General features: G+C 43.3%; 1 protein-coding gene across 1 annotated transcript in view; it reads right to left on the bottom strand.

Annotated features, from left to right (window-relative positions):
• The window catches only part of LOC308317730 (whirlin-like), a 76,465-nt gene extending 63,725 nt beyond the window's left edge, over positions 1-12,740 (bottom strand). The window contains exons 1-3 of the mRNA XM_080767000.1: positions 12,074-12,740; positions 11,386-11,867; positions 9,639-10,017 (exon numbers count right to left, since the gene is read on the bottom strand). Of these exons, the coding sequence (XP_080623126.1) occupies positions 9,639-10,017; positions 11,386-11,867; positions 12,074-12,112 (900 nt within the window). The 5' untranslated portion in view covers positions 12,113-12,740. The remainder of the gene's footprint in view (positions 1-9,638; positions 10,018-11,385; positions 11,868-12,073) is intronic.
• Between the last annotated feature and the right edge of the window lie 2,316 nt (positions 12,741-15,056).

Raw genomic sequence — 15,056 nt, 5'->3', positions numbered from 1 at the left:
AACATGAGAATGTTTATGCAAAGCACAGCTTTGCCTTTGGCGCACTGGAAGGCTAATGCACGCCTGGGTGACCCGAATCATCTGTCCCACTCCATCTGGACCACTTAAAAAGTGACTATACCCACAAGTCATCCCAAGGACACCATCTGAGAGCAACTTCTTCACTGCCACGGGGAGACATGTGCAATGAGGACAGAGGAGCGGGACTATAACAGCACAGCTCGGCACCATGATGCCGCATGGACCGTACCGTATACAGTATGTGCCAGCAGGCAGGCAACCTGATTACACAGCAACAGGATTAGTGCGCTGGACAACAACGGTAGTGGATCATGCATTCATTCTGCAGCGCCGGTGCTTCTGTCAGAGGGCTGGAAATGTGCTGACGAAGCAGCTGGCCTTCCTGGGAACGATATATATCCCATGGTTGGTAGGGATGTGTACTGGTGCAGCGGTGTGCTCTGTCCTAGAGGCTCAGTCAGTCAGTACACGCTATCGATATGCTTATTGCCACATCATTGGTTTGAAGCTCACTCATTAACCCATTTTGGTGTTTTAACTAAGCATCGTGTTATACTTTAGCTATTGAAAAATAGCAGATCTACAAGCTCATAGCGCGCCACCAAGTGTCGCGCTACGAGCTTGTAGGTCTGCTATTTTTGAAGAATCGTTAAAATGTGCCTCAAATCCTTCCGAAAATTGTCATGATTTAGAAGATTTTTTATTTATTTCGACGTCAGGCCTAAATGGGTTAACTTGCGTCTCATTTTGTGACTTCTCCTCTATCCTCTCTATAGTGTCTTCGCTAATTCACCTCACTAAATTCACATAATACTTTTGAGGTACAGGATTTGCTGGAAACACTGTTAAGTGGAGTCATGACTCTTTTACTGGCCTCAGATCGGCGAGGCAAAGAGAGTTGGTGTAGAGGGAAAGAAATGAGGGGAATAAGTACAGAACCCATCACCCAAACATCTAAATGCAGTGTGGTTGCCGACGTTAAAACGTACTAGCCATATGCTCGGTGCTCAGATCCTCTGCGTTTAAAGTGTACCGGATACTTCTGTGGCTTCATGTGCCGCCTGAGCAACTTCATTTAAATTATTGGGCGGGGGCCGTCCGTACTCTATGATCATGTGATCAAGTGGATGGTGTTGAGGTTCTACCAGTATACGCATTCTTCATAAACTCATTATTAAACAAGGCGCACGCACACACGCACACATACAGAAAGATACAGAGAGAAAGATATGCATGCAGACAGACATGGTACACACAGAGAAAGATATGGAGACACACACACACACACAGCCTCCTCTTCCACAACCATTTTGTTTTGATGTGGTGCTGAGGATACAGCATTGAATTTGATACATATCTCCTCCACCGAGAGACTGCCTATGGGTTCATGTTCTGTTCCGTCAAGAGTTTCTGGATGGATGAGAGGCACACATGTTCTGTCTCCGGGGAGAGAGGTTACGGGGAGCGAGAGACCAAGGGCACAGACAGAGACAGAGAGAGAGAGAGAGAGAGAGAGAGAGAGAGAATGAAAGTGGGTTGACTGTGAGAGAGAGAGGGAGAGGATTGGCACAGGGGACTAGAAGATAAGTTAGAAAGAGAACGACTGCGCTGACGGAGAGGTGATGGGCATGAGGAGAGATAAGGAAAATGCAAAGAGAGAGAGAGGGGAGAGGGAGAGAGAGAGGAGGGGGGAGGGAACAATTTAGTTATAGTGGGGGGAAAGAGAGAGAGACTGCCATCGGATAGCAAAGAAAAAGGGGGTTTCAAAGTTGAAAGGGTTTGACGAGGCAGAGGATAGATAGGACAAGAGAATGACAAGGCTTTTGACCAGGTCGATCATAGAATAAGAGTGACAGCTTCAATCCAGGCCAGTAGCAGCAGCTCTGGGTTAGCCGTTGGTACAGAGCTACATACTCTATGAGTGACATAAGGCTGTTAGCCGGAGGTACAGAGCTAACATACCTCCGAGTGATTTAAGGCTGTTAGCCGGAGGTACAGAGCTAACATACCTCCGAGTGATTTAAGGCTGTCAAATCTCAAGTGAAGGGTGACGGTTTCCTCACATCAATGATGGTGCATTGTTAATTCTGTACAGGTACTGCTGCAGACAATTAAAGCAGAATACAATGTGTACACTACATTAGTCTCCAGACGTAAAAACAAACATTGTGAGATAAAAAAAAAATAATAATAATTGTGTGTACACATTGCAAAGATAGTTGAAAACGAGTGGAGGCTGAAAATGTATGCACATTGGTGGAACAATAGTTCAAAGAACTATCAGATAGCTCTTTGAACTATTGCCAGTGGCGTAATTTACCTAGGGTTGCTGGGTTATGTAAACCTACGGTTCCCAAAGGGGTCCACGACACATAGCCGGGGGGGGGGGGGGGGGGGGGTCCGCAAAATTATTCAGATATTTTTATTTATTTTAATGTTTATTTTTTCTTCAGTGAATTCACCTTTAGCCCCACTTAGACAGTCCCACTTGGACACTTTCCAGCCAGGCTCATTCATTCCAATGTAAATATCATGGATTTCACACATTAAATACTGGTTCATTTTTGGAACCAGACCTTCAAAATTTCTCCCAAATCCATCAACAAGGCCTTGCAGCTCTCCCTGTGTGTTACCTTCTGGTTGCCTCAAGCCAAACTGAACTAACTCACTGCCCCTGTAGCCTCCCTCTTATACTAGGCAAGACTATACCAAGGTTACAGTTCTGTAATTGGTAACACATTTAACTAAACATCTGGCTAACCACGGCCCATGAGTTAACTTACACAATTATCTAGTTTAAATAAACCAATTCAAATACCTTTCAGATACATTACATGCACCACAACATCAATATAAATAGAACATATAACCCAAGAGCTCTTGTAACCCAGACAGACACCCCTCCTGCTCTATGTACCTTCCTCCACTCAGTCAAGAGGATCACCAGTACTGCAGGAGAGTCAGGTGCCAAACAATCATAATTAGTTGTATTAATAAATAATAAGTAGTATTGTTAAGTATGGTAAGAGACGGCTTTCGATGGTGACGTATATGTCGATCAGTGTCGGGTGGATTAAAGGAAATGCCTCTATGTATACTTTAATCTGACACCACTGCCATATCAAGCACAAGTAGTCATTACGTCATACGCTGGCACGGCGCACATGCACACATCAATGTGACGTTAACCTACCTACCTATGTGACAATAAGCACCAGTATGACTATTAGTACCAGTAGGGGCGCTGTTGTGCCAGAAACAGAGAGAGAGATAGTGCTGCACTGTTGCCTGCTAATGAGAGAGAGAGAGAGAGAGAGAGAGAGGAGAGAGAGAGAGAGGGGAGTTGCAACACTCAGTTCACACGGGTGTGATTTTAAGTGATTCAAAGTTTACACCTTCATTAACAGCCATGGAGCAGTAAATAGGATTGAGTTGAGAGAGCCATGAAATCACTACAGTGCAAGAAGTGGAACAACTACATTATGTGTTAATTTACACCACACGAAATATAGACAGAATGACGGAATAATTTATCCCCACGCTCTGGTAAATATCGTCGGAAGTCACTCAATGGTCCTGCGTACCACTACCACATGATGCAGTGAGTAGCAGCACGTTAGGTTAATAAAATCCAGTGCTTCCAAACTCCAACACTTAGAAAAGTTATCAGTATCACCTGCACAGATTTTCTTGACAGAAAGTAGCTCATACCATGGCTATGGTGAATTTTTGAGTGGTGCAACTACTCCCTTACGGAGATGTGTGTGTGGCTGGGTGGCTGGGTGAGTGTGTCTGAGCACGAAAACAGCATGGTTGTTTTTCACCACCTGTGCGCAACACACACACACACAAACACACACGCACACATTAACTGTATATAAATTATGGTGATTATGGCAGCCAAGTCTTGCTGCCATTATACTGCTTATATTCGCTTGAGCCGAATGTCCACGGCGGCACCCAATGAATGTAATCCAACCGACCTTGAGACTGCACGACACTATAGAAAACATGTCTGTCTGCCTCCATGTCTGTCTGTCTGGGAAAAGTCAGTTTGTGGAACAATAGAACAAGGACTCATCTAAACACAAAGAGCCAGACAGCCTGTTCCATGAATAATAATGCTGGTTATCTTCCATGTTTAGTTCCTGAGGGTGCCTTCAAAAAGAGATGGTGCATCTCAAAGGGTTTCTTTGAAATAAATAAAATAAATAAAGTCTTTATTGATTTGAATTTCATTGCGTTTAGTAATTTTTTTCTTCCAAGAATGGCCTGGTACAATGATGCAGACGAAAATACAGAATGCAGAAGATTTTTTTTAAATCGCTTAATTACTGAAAATGTATTTAAACTTATTTTCAGCAAGTGACACCCTCATATTACAGAGCGTCAGTGGGCGTTATAGGCTAACGTTAGTTTTCTTTTTCCCCAGTTGCTTTTCTCAACAAGGCTCATGTCTTGACAGGTGAAAAAGCCTCTTTATTTGCTCTTAAATTAGATGGCACTCAAGGTCTGCGCCATTCAGTCTCCTGAAAGGTCTGGTTTCTGTGTGGAAATTGTGATGCAGGTATAGTGTACGTATTAGAGACTGACTCACGAGGAATAGATTGCGAGGACAATATATATACGGTATATATGTGTGTACACACACACACACACACACACACACACACACACACACACACACACACACACACACACACACACACACACACACACACACACACACACACACACACACACACACACACACACACACACACACACACACACACACACACAGTGTATATATAGTGAAGGTAAGTATATATGTACATGAAGACAAATAGCAGAAAGAATCTGTGGACACTGAACAGCCAGCACAAATACAGATCAAATAGATGCTGTCGCTGACTGTGACAAGAGGAAAAAACACACCACTCTTACAGTCATTCTCTGAATAATTATGGTGATATTGTGAGTGAGGAACTTATTTATTCCCCTGACAGGAGACTGCTTGAATTTCAACTCCCCTCCCCTCCGTTTGTGAGTATGGGGCTGTCACGATTGCAAATATTGAAGTTGACGATTAATTGTCACACAAATAATTGTGATTAACGATTTAATTGTGTTTGTGGCATTGAACATTGGAACGTTACAATTTCCTTTTAGGCTTCGTAATCACAAATTGCACAGGGCAGATAATATGACAAATTACAAATAACATTTAGACCCGAGGACGATTCTACAAATGCCTTCTAAATCCTGACAATTTTCTGAAAAACCTATGTTTCTGTGTCAGTGGTTTTCAAACATTTTCATGTCAAGGACCCCCAAAAAAAATTGAAATTACCCGCCGACCCCCATCTGAAAATATATTGTTCCATATGGATCCTCCCAGAAGCAAAGATTTGAGCTAAAAACATTCACTCTGAAAGAATATATATAAAGATTTGCGCCACATTTTCAGGATTGTTCAAAAATAGCAGACCTACAAGCTCGTAGTGTGGCACTCGGTGCCACGCTATGAGCTTGTAGATCTCTTATTTTTCAACATACGACGAATTAGACCGTTCCTCACCCAGGAGTCAGCCCAGCTCCTAATCCAGACAGTCCAACAGTCTTGTCAAAACTTGACTATTGTAACTCCCTCCTTACTGGCATAGCTGCATGTGCACTTAAGCCTCTCCAACTGATTCAAAATGCCGCAGCTCGCTTGGTCTTCAAAAATTCTCACATGTCTCCCCCCTCCCATCGCTGCCCGCACACAATACAAAACTCTGATTTTGGCATTCCAAGCAACCAAAGGTATGGCTCCCCCATATCTTGCAAGTATGATTGAACCCTACAAACCCTCCCGCGCACTCAGATCAGCCAACGCAGGGAAGCTGGGAATACCCTCACTAAAAACACCGGGACAACGCTCCACACGTCCCAAACTCTTCTCCCTTCTGGCTCCAAAACTGTGGAATGCACTTCCCATCATGGGCCGTAGCACTTACCCTACCCCTTTAGGTAGCACTTCTTGTAGACTTAGATAGCATTTGATACAGACTTATAGCATGTTATGTAGACAGCGCTATAATTGCATATGTATACAGTCATAGCACATATGTATAGCATAGTATATATGTATAGTTTAATTATATATATTCCACTGTTATGTTCTTAGCTTACGCATGTTTCATGATAAATACTTTTTATGTATGTGATGATGTATAAGGTATTGCCATGCTTTTTGTTCTTGCTTAATGTAAATCGCTCTGGATTAAGAGTCTGCTAAATGCCTAAATTGTAAATTGTTATAACATAATGCTTAAAACACCAAAAGGGGTTCCCGTTCAGAATGGGTTATAGATTAAAAAAAAGTGTATATAAAGAAATGTACAAAATAAAAGCTTGAAGATCTGCCATTTTTGAATGGCAGATCCTCTCAGCCTGCAGAGAACCACCATGATTCCACTCCACATATCCATCTATTCCACTGTCTGTCTTCTCCTCTCCTCTCAGCCTGCAGAGAACCACCATGATTCCACTCCACATATCCATCTATTCCACTGTCTGTCTTCTCCTCTCCTCTCAGCCTGCAGAGAACCACCATGATTCCACTCCACATATCCATCTATTCCACTGTCTGTCTTCTCCTCTCCTCTCAGCCTGCAGAGAACCACCATGATTCCACTCCACATATCCATCTATTCCACTGTCTGTCTTCTCCTCTCAGCCTGCAGAGAACCACCATGATTCCACTCCACATATCCATCTATTCCACTGTCTGTCTTCTCCTCTCCTCTCAGCCTGCAGAGAACCACCATGATTCCACTCCACATATCCATCTTACATAACATAACATGGCAAAGAAGACCACAGATTCAAATCGCAGCGCTGTTTATCAATATATACGGTCACTAGTCGCTGGGAATTTTATACTCACAAAAAAACCAAACGGGGGAGGAAAATGTTCTCATAAACATGTCCGAAATTCAAGTTCATTTTTCAGCCTGCAGAACCACATGAAAAAGGTAAGCTTGTTTTCTACTCCTTTGCAAGACAGTGTCACTAGCTGCAAATAACGAATTGTCAGATATGACGACCGTCGTAGTTTGGGGGAGTTGGCAATATGTTGTCATGTTTATTATCTCCACTAGGAGCAGGTCATGCATTCACCCTATAGTTTCACTGTAATCAACATGAGTTATACATTAATATATTAGCGTCCCTCACTTCACACGGGTGTGGATTGCAGCCAAGTAGCACATGCAGCCAAGTAGTCTGGCAGGCTGCAAGACGTGCAAGTCCGTAAACACACCAAAACACATTCATGACCGCCAGAACAGAAGGTGATGTTTATTTTTTATTTCTATTGTGATCCTGGGCACATCACAGAGAAATTGTCCATTTATATTATTGCAGGTATTGTTAGCCAATTCCTATTTGTCTGGCTTATGGGATATACCTGAACTAGCTCATCACAAACATGTTGTGTTTACCAGTACGAGCCCACATGAGATGAACGTCAAATTCCACATTTATAAACGTGACAATTAACACCCCCCCAAAATCCTGCACGCACACTGGCTGGCGCACGCACGCACGCACGCACGCACACACGCACACACACACACACACACACACACACACACACACACACACACACACACACACACACACACACACACACACACACACACACACACACACACACACACAAAGTAATATATTGGTAGCTTAATACAGCATGCTTTGATATCACAGACATGTAGAGTTGCTGAACAAGCATGCTATTTTAGAAAACAACATGTTTTGAGTGTTGTTATTTGGAACATCATGTGACATGATAGTCCGGCAGCCGACAGGCTTGGTTTGTTTAAAGTGGGAAATTTGGTATATAGTCTTTTTTATTGGACTAAAATATTGTCTATATACATACATTCATGAATCCACTTGCTGACTGGCTGTCACTATTGGGCAATTATTTTCTCATTAACATGCTATGGCAGGCAAAATTGTCAAAAATGTCTTTCCTTATGTCTTAAGTAGCATGTGACAATGATTCTGAATCCATTCCAAGCATTAGTTTGCACAAAAAACACTCCTTGGGCTAAAAACGGCCCATGTGATGAGGTCAGCACATTTTGGGCAAGTGGCTGTTTTTAGCCCAAGGAGTGTATTTTGTGCAAAACTAATGCTTGGAATGGATTCAGAATCATGAAAACCCCCTGGTTTGACATGTTACATGCTACTTAAAGCATAAGGAAAGTTTGACATTTTTGCCTGCCATAGGATGTTATTTGGTAGGGTCACAAGAAACCCCTATAAAACAAATTCTCCAATACCGACAGCCGGTCAGGAAGTGGATTCATGAATATATGTAATAGACAATATTTTAGGCCAATAAAAAAAAGACTATATACCAAATTTCTGCCGGACTATAATGGGAGGAAGAGAATAGAGATTATGTAATCGACATGTTGCGCTGCTCTTTCATGGCTGTAGGTTTAAATTTAACAGCATATACTCGCTGTCATTATGATTAATGCATAATGGCTCCTAGTGGAGCTTTGCGCTCTACTGCGGGCACCTCGTGTAGTAAATTAATATTTTGTGGTGTTAATTTAAAGTTGGCTTGCGTGTCTGCAGCTGGCTGGTTCCAGTAAACCCCACAAGCCAGAGAGACAGGAGCATTGTAATTGTCTACTGCCCAACATTAAATACATGATAACCTGCTGTCAGTGTGCTGATGCTGATATATATATATATATATATATATATATTAGCTGCATGTGCAAGATCAGCTGTGGGCGTACAGACACACACAGACACACAGGGTGAATGCATGATCTCCTGGCAGAGATACTAAAACCGTGAAAAGAAAATATAAAAAGTAAATAAGTGGTTGGATTAGCCTATAACCACTGTAGCACTATAGGCTTCATGTTGGACTTGGAGGCGATGGAGCCACAGGACCTCTGCTGCTCCTTCTAAACAGTTGAACCCCAGAATCCATATATTCGGGGAGGAACATTACATTAGCCAAAGAGCTGCAAACTCGTAGATCGGCTACTTTTTTACAAAGAGGGGTACAGACTACAGAGCCAACTCAGGTCCAGTTTACTAACTAGGGTGCATGGAGACTGTCACACACAATTTGTCACACACGTTACCGCAGTGACATTGTTCTCCGCATTTGACCCGCCTCTTGGAGCGGTGAGCTGCAGCCAAGGAGCGGTGAGCTGCAGCCAAGGAGCGGTGAGCTGCAGCCGTGCCGCACTCGGGAATCATTTCATTAGTTTATTTGACCCCCCAATCCAACCCATTTATGCTGAGCGCCAAGCAGGGAGGCACATTGGGTCTCATTTTTACAGTCTTTGGTATAATGGCCCGGCCGGGGATCGAACACCGATGTCCCAGTTTCAGGGGCAGACACTCTATATCCACAAGGCCACTGTCTGGTCAAACATCAGAGGCATTTCATGCACATATAGCTGTCTCAGAGATATAAACACAGATGCAGAAGATTTGGATTCATGGAAGAAATGTGTCATATTAAGACACGCGCACGCACACGCGCACACACACACACACACACACACACACACACACACCACACAGTGAGAGTGTGTACAGCCAGCCTATACCTTGACCGCCTCCATGTGCGTGACTCCGTCGAACGGCGTGTCGTTCACCGCCGCTATCTGGTCACCGACCCGCAGCCCCTCCCTCTGGGCCGAGGAGCCGGGCTCCACCAGGGACACGTAGATGCCCACGCCGTGCTCCGACCCCCCGCGGATGCTGAAGCCCAGGCCCTCGTGGCTCCGGCTGCGCGTCAGCGTGACCCGATGCATCTCACCCCCTGCCCCGAGTCCGAACCACGGCATGAGTGGAGCCAGAGGAGGAGGAGGAGGCCCTGCAACCGTCCCAACTACACTCCCGTCCACCATGGAGTTGCTGCTGCTGAAAGCGGCCTCCGGCCAGGTGGAATAAGCGAGAGGCTGCTGCTGGTGGTGGTCATGAGGGCTGGAGGGGGGGAAATACATGGTTTCAGTGTTGTTTGTCGTCGACTAAAACTAAGACGAAATTGTTTTTTCACTACGATACCTAAATGGAAACTAAATGAAAACTAAGCTATGATGACTAAAACTATAAGACTAAATGTAGAATTTCTAAATGTAAAATTTCATCAACAGCTAAAAACTAGACGAAGGAGACTAGTGGACAAGAGATCCAGTATAAGTCATTTTTGCTGAAAATAGCAGATCTACAAGCTCCCGTTGTGAGCTTGTAGATCTTCTATTTTCAGCAAGTGTAAAAAACAGTCAAAATACACTTGACTTTAGTCGATTAAATCAACTGTAGATTTAGTCCACTAAAATCTTATGACATTTAGTCAACTAAAAGTAGACACTAAAACATTCCAGGTGACTAAAATGTGACTAAAACTAAATGAAAACTATTCAAGAGACGACTAAAACTAAAATCTAAATTTGCTGCCAAAAACAACACTGCATACAGTGGTGTGACTTTGATGTATATGTAAAGCCTGTTCTTCTAGGCTAAACAGCAGGGCAACTGCAGGGTTGTACGTGTTTGACGCGTGCAGTGTGATTAAATCAACGTCCAGAGAGTTTTCTTACTTTGGGATATGTCAATCCATTTATTACTTTCTTTCAGCAGTAGTACAACGTAAATTAACTGTGTAAACTTTCAAACAAACAAACTGAACCTATAATGACCACGCACGGTCGAAAACTGTCTCGTCTTCCCCTGTCGCACCTTAGTGCCGTCACAGTGACAGGTAAAAGAGCGTTTCCATGCCAACCACCCACCATTCTGATTGACTGATAGACATGACGTCATTGTACAGAAAGACATCATTAATTAGTGTAAACAAACAAAACAAAATAAACAAAAAGCATTTTGGCTCCAACAATGTATTTGGGCTTTAATTGAGTATGTCACATTTTCCGTACTTTTACTTCTACTCTGGCTATAAGTGCTCACTGCGTTCGCAACAACTTCAAAAGTTACTAGCGAGGCAGCGACATTTTGATTATTATTACAAAACATACAGGCTAGACATTAACCACTTCAGCCCTATATATATACACATTTTGGCCATTTGAAAATAGCCGATCTGCAAGCACTGAGCTTGTATATCAGCTATTTATTTCAAAAGATTTATACATTTCAAATTTTGAAATGGGACATTCTGCATAATGATTAGCCTTTAGGCCTACTTTTGGTATACGCCTATACTTAAGTACATTTTCATGCCTTTTGTACTTTTACTATAGGCTACATTTTGAATTCCGAACTTTTACTTGTAACGGATCAGATATGGCAGTATATTGATACTTTTTTGTATACTTTATAGTAAAAACATACCTTATTGTCCACCCCTGATGGTTCGCATTCCCCATCATCATGTCCCCGAAGCTCTCCGTGGCACCGCCGCTGTTCGCCGGCGGCGGCTGCAGCAGCAGCAGATGATCCGCCTTCAGGAGGTACAGTCCCTCGGACGTGTACTGGTCGAACAGCAGCTGGTCGGAGCGGGGGATGACCAGGCGCAGCATGGGCAGCAGCTGCCGCTTGCCGGCCGTGTCGAGGATCACCCGGAGGGTGTGCACCAGGTCGCAGACGTTGCGCTTGGCGTGGTAGACATTGAGACAGTGGATGAACTGCTCTCGCTCAGAGTCGCAGAGCAGCGAGTTGAGCGCGTTGTGGAGTTTACGCACGTTGGCCGAGAGCGCTCTGCTGCTGATGCTGCTGCCGCCCGAGGAGCCCGACGGCCCGGCGCCCGAGTTCACCACCGCCGCTGCTGCTGTGCTGCCGAGTGACACGCGCTCCAGATCCGTGCTCATCGTAGCCTATATACAACATAACGGGATGAGGGGAAGAGGTTGCGCATCAGCGATGGTTTTCAGTGTAAAGAAAATCCAAAAAAGGGTAGCACATGATCCAAATTTTTTTATTAATCGCGGTCAAAGTATACTCACGTTTCCATGTCTTTGTTGTCACAAGACTGTCTTGTGCCAACAAAGACATGGAAACGTGACAACATAACGGGACTCACCGCATCATACAGATATAGCTCCGTTGGCTCGTCGACCATGGCATGCGGGATGATTTTATTGCGCTCGTTATAAACAGTCCAAGTCTATAATAAGCCCATATATAGTTTCAAGAGCGAACTGCAATGGGGAAAAAACGGTCCATCCATAGCCTACTCCATAACCACTGCACTATAGTGCTAACGACGATATAGCCTATAGGCTATGGTTATATCTATCGTGGCATTTTTTTGCAGGTCCGACCTCGCTCGGTCCACCGCTATACCAGGCCAGCAGCTAAACTAAACCGTGAGTCCGCAACAGGTGGAAATGCATCCCATGCATCTACGTGCGTAATGGAGGGTTACCGGGTTACCGCGGTGGAATACAGCCTCAAAATAACGCTTTTTTTTAAAGCCCAAACCAAGGCGTGTGTTCTGTTTCTTCTACACTGCCCGCGCGGAAGTATTGCCTTTCTTGACGTGCTTACTTTAATAGTTTAATATACGACAGCAAAGCAATTAAGTTTGCCATGTGTAGCTCGTATAGCCTAGCCGAATAGCTTTCGCGCAATGATCCCCCCCAAAAAGTATAGTGTCCAATATCCTGAAATATAGGCTACACTGAAATCCCTCGGAATCTTAGAAGTCTGTAGTCGTAGGCTATATTGACCACTCACTCTCCACTACTACCACCACCATCACCATCACAATAATCCTCGCTCTCTCGTGTCCCCCAGCTCTCTGCCGTGAAACGAAATGATGACCACCAATAAAAGCTTATTGCGTCCCTGTGACGAACATGGGAGATCTCATTGTGTGTTCACTTCACTGCTGCAAGCCTATATACCTTTTAGTATAATGTCATGATGTGCGCTCACTTTCCTGCGCGCGGGCTGTCTCTGTCTGTATAGGAAATGACGCAGGTGTCCGTCTGCCTGTGCTGTGCGTGCGTGTGCGCGTGTGTCAGTCAGTCAGAGGCTCAGAGCCACACAGAGAGCATGCATACAGTCAGTCAGTGCGTGTGCGTGTGTGTGTGTGTGTGTGTGTGTGTAGTACGTGTGTGTGTGTGTGTGTGTGTTGCTTAGGAACTGACACCAGTCACACATGTTTATTTTGGGCAAGCACTTAACTGATGTAATCGGAAATGCAGGAATAGAAAAAATATTTCTAATTCTAACTGCTGACATTTGTGTATGGACATACCCCATATGATGCGTTCATATGCAGTGGTGGACAGTAGCCTATAAACTAAGTAGATTCATAGGCCTATATGATCCTATACTTCAGGACATTTATTGTTTTAGCTATATCTGTACTTAACCTATGGCTTTCATTCAAAGACAATTATGTCGTACTTTTTACTCATTTCCAGTAAGGGGCCGTATATAGGCTATACACATCATGAATTCACCACATAAACCCTATTTCAAAAGCAGTGCAACACGTGCAATGTAAACTTGTAGATCTGCTAACGTTAAAAAAAATCTTAATTTTTTTTACATTTCTTACAAGTTCATGAAACTTTGAAAAGCTATACATTTCAAAACAGCAATGCATTGATATACTACAAAAAATACTTTCTAATTTGCCTATACTTTTGAATGCACAAGTATTTTTCAATGTATATATATAGGCCTATATTTTTCAGAGTATAAGGCCTACTCCAGCAGGCTATACTTTACCTCAACCTTCATTTGTAGTCGAGTAGGCCAGAGGGAGTTCAACAAACCATGTGCAACCCAGATTTGGCACAAACAAGGGACTAAATTAATTTTGCTCCCATGCCACAAAAATGTGGAACGCCCTACCAACTGTCATTAAGACATGTGAATCCCTTGACTCCTTCAAAACCGCTCTCAAAGGGCACCTATACGGACGGCTACGGTAAAATCTAAATCCCCCACCCACTTTCCCCCTCACTATATGTTTTTTTCCCCCTTTTTACATCCTTATATAGAATGTGTATATGAATTGAAAAAGGTTGAACAAGGACCCTCTTGTAAACAAGTGTAATGCGGTGTCGTCCACTCACAGTTAACAGTTTTTGTATTGAGTTGCGCTTGAAATGTACTGTAATTCTGCACACTGTTAATAAATACTTCAAACAATCAATCAATAATATTTGACCAGGAGTATCTATACTGAATTACTGTAGCCTACTATAGGGTTGGGCACTTTTCATAATGCAGTGAGTGTAGCGGACCCAGCTGGCAATAAGGAGTTGGAGATCGACTGATGAATGTTACCATTTTATTTGTAAACTGTCACCGTGAAAACTGAAAGAAAAACATATAATACATACATCAAAGATCAATAAGCATCACATCAATAGCGTCACATATCAGTAAATCATATATATAAGCAGTTTCATAATATAAAAGTAAATCATATTTATGGCATAACATGTCTACATTTCTGATAATTATTACAAAATATGCATCCTGAACCATAAATCATAATCCACATTAGACAGATCAGGAAACATGAAACTCCAAACAAACATTCAGTGAACAATAACAAGAAAACATAAGAAACAATAATACCTTTTTCCCCTTCCAGCTAGGCGCTAAATCATAGAGTTCTAAACGGCATGTCTCTCTCAAGGTCCATTCTTGTGTTCTCTCAAAGTTGTCCATGGGGATCGCACCAAACATGTCTGTTTGTCATGCGATTCCCCATGCCGTCCGTCCATGCCAAACAATTCCTCTCCCTGCACCTCTCCCAGCTGGATTTAAATAGCCCTCTGATGACAGCTGGAAGGAGCTGGCTGGCGCTTCCGGCCATACTCTTCAAAATAAAGGTTTGACCATCCCGGGGTCCGTTACACTCCCACCAAAAATAATAGTGATTTTTAAAACCCTTTAGATAAAGTTAAAAATTACAATTTATTTTTACATAAAAATCATGTGACCCCGGACGCATTTAAGATTTTCACAATAGGTAGCAATAATCTGAACAACCCTTCTCCCACCATGATTCCTCCTCCCACCATGGGTACGGATGC

Source organism: Protomyctophum bolini (assembly GCF_963924005.1).
Source record: "Protomyctophum bolini genome assembly, chromosome: 6".
Classification (NCBI taxonomy): Eukaryota; Metazoa; Chordata; class Actinopteri; order Myctophiformes; family Myctophidae; genus Protomyctophum; species Protomyctophum bolini.
This window is presented reverse-complemented; position numbering and strand designations above follow the sequence as displayed.